Source organism: Solanum lycopersicum, chromosome 1 (assembly GCF_036512215.1).
Source record: "Solanum lycopersicum chromosome 1, SLM_r2.1".
NCBI classification, from domain to species: domain Eukaryota; kingdom Viridiplantae; phylum Streptophyta; class Magnoliopsida; order Solanales; family Solanaceae; genus Solanum; species Solanum lycopersicum.
The window spans coordinates 80,691,578-80,695,049 of record NC_090800.1 but is presented as its reverse complement, the minus strand read 5'-3'; the positions used below and the strand labels follow the sequence as shown (position 1 = coordinate 80,695,049).

Genomic DNA, 3,472 nt, shown 5'->3' with positions numbered 1-3,472 from the left:
TATATGAACTAAATAGAAATTGCACTAGCTTCTGGTACACTAGTTTGCAAGTGGAGAAGACTTGCTTAGAATTATGGTTAAGTTACATAATACAAGAGAACTGATCACTTGAGGCTAACCTACGTCAACGTGCATTAGTACTTACTTAACTATATAGAACAGGCGCCTGACATTCATGTGTCCTCCTCAAGCACAAGTCATGCAGGATCAAAAGGATGGGAAAAGGTGGCATCAGTAAGAAATTAGTATCAGGCTCCTAATGGTCATTTGAGAATTTGGATGTTGTTGCAATAGCTTTCACGACTTGCTGAAGGTTACATCATTCAGTTCTTGCATGACTATTTCAATGTCTGGCCTCTGATTTGGTGACTCGTGCGTGCAAAGTAGAGCTACCTTTGCCATCTGAACTGCCTCAGCTTCAACAAAGTTTCCCCAAAGATTTGGATCAATGAAGTCTTCAAATCTGCACAACTCTGCCCCTTGATGGTTAGAAGGGGTGATTTTACATCTTCCGGAGAGAACCTGAAATATGATCATGCCAAATGCGTAGAGATCACTCTTTTCGGTAAACCTGCCAGTGGTTGTATACTCTGGAGCTAGGTAGCCCATTGCAGCACTTTCCTTGAGTGTTGAGAAGACAATGTCATCTGCTAGTAGTTTGTGCAGACCTGAATCCGAGAGCAATGGGTTGTAGTGTTGATCGACAAGTACTTTTTCAGCTGATATATTTCGATGGACTAGAGCAGGTTTGCCTCCCTTGTTTCCATGCAAGTAATGAATACCTGTTAACAATAGATAACAGATGTTGTTATTCAAATCTGGTGTCAAAGAACTATAATGAAAACATCAAACATGAGACAATAATCAAACAGTAGCTCACCTCTGGCGATGCCTTTGATTATACGAAGTCTGGTAGACCAATCAAGAACCTTTCCTTTTCCATCCTTCACGTCAAGGTACTGCAACAAATTTCCATTTGGGACGAAATCGTAGATCAGAAAGCATTCCCCCCTACCTTTTGAACAGCAAAACCCTCTCAATCTCAAAAGATTTTCATGGTTCAATGAGGTTAAGAGTTTTAGTCCCTTGAGAAATTCAGTTTCATCTGACTTGCAGCTAGTCTTGGAAATGCACTTAATAGCAACAACAGACCCATCCCTCAATGTCCCTTTATAAACAGCTGTGAAATTACTCTTTCCTAACAAGTTTGCTTCTGAAAAGTACTGTGTAGCTGACTCAACTTCATCCAAATTGAACATAAAGCTCTCAAATACTTCCTGAGAGAAAGCACTTCCACCTCGGCCTTTCCCTAGAGGATCCCAGCCATTGGAATATTCCAGGCTGATGAGGGGCGACGCGCTTCTTCTAGAAATCTCCTTCACCTCATCAGTACTGAGTCGCCTATCGGAGGTATCAAGAGTACCTCCAATTTTCTGTTTCCTTCGACGGTACAGCGAAAATGTGAAAAGTCCAGTTACAGCTACTGCAACAAAAAGTGCAATAACACCAACAACCACAGCAGTTTGTGATTTTCTTGACTGACTCGTTTGTTTTGTTTGTACATTTGCAGACTCTGGAATGTCTTTTGTGGGGAGACGATTCGAACCAGGTTCAAATGGTTGTGGTCTGTTTTGGTTTAGACTAGATACAGTGCAGAGTTTCAAGGAAGAAAATTCAATTCCACACAAGTCAGGGTTGTTTGCATACTGAAATCCTTCATTCAGTCTCTTCAAGGCTTCATTTCATTGATTGCCCCAAACAAAAAGACCAAAAAGAGAGTTAGTTCTACTATAATGTCTAATATTAGTAAACATTTGGATTGGTATTTGGGGGAATCAGAAAACCTAAGATTTCTACATTTCATAAGCATATTAAGCAATGAAATAGGGTTAAAGGTACCATCAAGAAAATCAAATAGAACTACCTTGAGGGACATTGCCAGAAAGGGTATTATTTCTGATATCAAGAACTTCTAGCTTTGGAGCATCCGCGAGTTTCACTGGTATAGACCCGAAAAGATTATTGAAGCTCAAGTCAAGCCTGGTCAACATCTCCAAATCCCCCAAGCTTGCAGGAATTGCTCCAGTTAACTGATTGACTTGCAAAGCAAGAACACTGAGTTTCTTTAAAACCCCAAGTTGATTAGGTATACTTCCAGTCAACTGGTTATAACATAGTTGCAATACTGTGTAAAATCAGAAAACAATCGGAGCTCAGCTACTTTTATTTGAGATTCATTCCACCAAAAATTGCAGAAAAAGCCACCCAAACAAGAGACTAAGAAATTTGCAAGTTTGACAGGAAAATTAAAACTTTCTTCAAGTATTAGCCCATATTGAAGCTCAAATCAATAAAGAAAGGAACAAATGACACAGAAAAGCTTAACATAAAACCAAAGGTAGAGGCTTTTTCAAGTGTTTCACGTTCTAAGCACCTAGCTGTAAGCTACATAGGAACAAAAATCACCCCATAAAAGATACTTCAAGAAACCTTTTTAATATGGACTTACAATGCCTAATGAGTACTAAAAATCAAATCTTTTTTCAAGAAAAAACATAGGCATTGTGAAATTACTCAATAACTAACAGCATTATCACTTCTTGGACTGCTACCCATTTCATTAATAGAGCTATAGATCTATTTGGCAAAGTTCAAACACCCATTCAAATAAACTCAAAACTAAGCATCATCAAGACTGAGGCTTTTTACCATAACTAACCAAAACAACAAAGCAAAAAAGAACCTACCTTGAAGACTAGACATGTTGCCAACCTCAGGAGGAATAACACCGGAGAGATTATTCACATTAAGATACAAATCCGAGAGCTGAGTTAAATTAGCAATTTCTTTAGGTACAACCCCATGTAGCTTATTAAAGTGCAAGTACAATCCAGACAAGCTCTGAAGCTGACCAATCTCAGGTGGAATTTTTCCAGTAAGATCTTTGCCTTGCAAAGAAATGTTAACAACTTGACCAAGCTCATTACAAGCAATACCTTCAAAAGAATCATTGCATGGGTCAGTAGAAGTAGGTGACCATGATGAAAGAATGAGGCTTTTTGGGTCCAAAGAAGCTTTGATAGTCATAAGCAAAGATAAAGATGTTTTAGTACTATCATTTATGGTTTCAGAAGAAACTCTTTGTTGTGGGAGTGTTAGGATTAGGATGAAAAGGAAAATGGAAGAGAGAACAGAGAGAAAACCCATTTTTGGTTTTTGCCAGAAAAATGGATGGAAAAGTTTGTAGGGAAAGTTGGTTTTAAGTGACAAATTTCAAGAAAGGAATGTTGGCTTTAGTGTGAAGAAGATATATTGCAATGTGTAGTGATAAAATAATAAGAAGAAAGAAGAATCCAATTTGAATCTTGGTAACTGGTATAACCAGTAACCTGTAACTAGCTAGCTTGGGAAATAACAAAAGAAAAAATTTTGAATCAAATTTGTCCGTTGATATGAAATTTTAAAAAAGAAT

The 3,472-nt window shown here is 38.0% G+C and overlaps 1 protein-coding gene across 1 annotated transcript; it reads right to left on the bottom strand.

The window, feature by feature from the left end:
- LOC101250736 (LRR receptor kinase BAK1) lies at positions 1–3,472 on the bottom strand. Its single transcript, XM_004229759.5, has 4 exons — positions 2,748–3,472; positions 1,925–2,185; positions 881–1,735; positions 1–782 (listed from the first exon to the last, which is right to left on the bottom strand). The coding sequence occupies exons 1-4, from the start codon at positions 3,205–3,207 to the stop codon at positions 298–300; spliced, it is 2,061 nt and encodes a 686-aa protein (XP_004229807.1). The 5' UTR covers positions 3,208–3,472; the 3' UTR covers positions 1–297.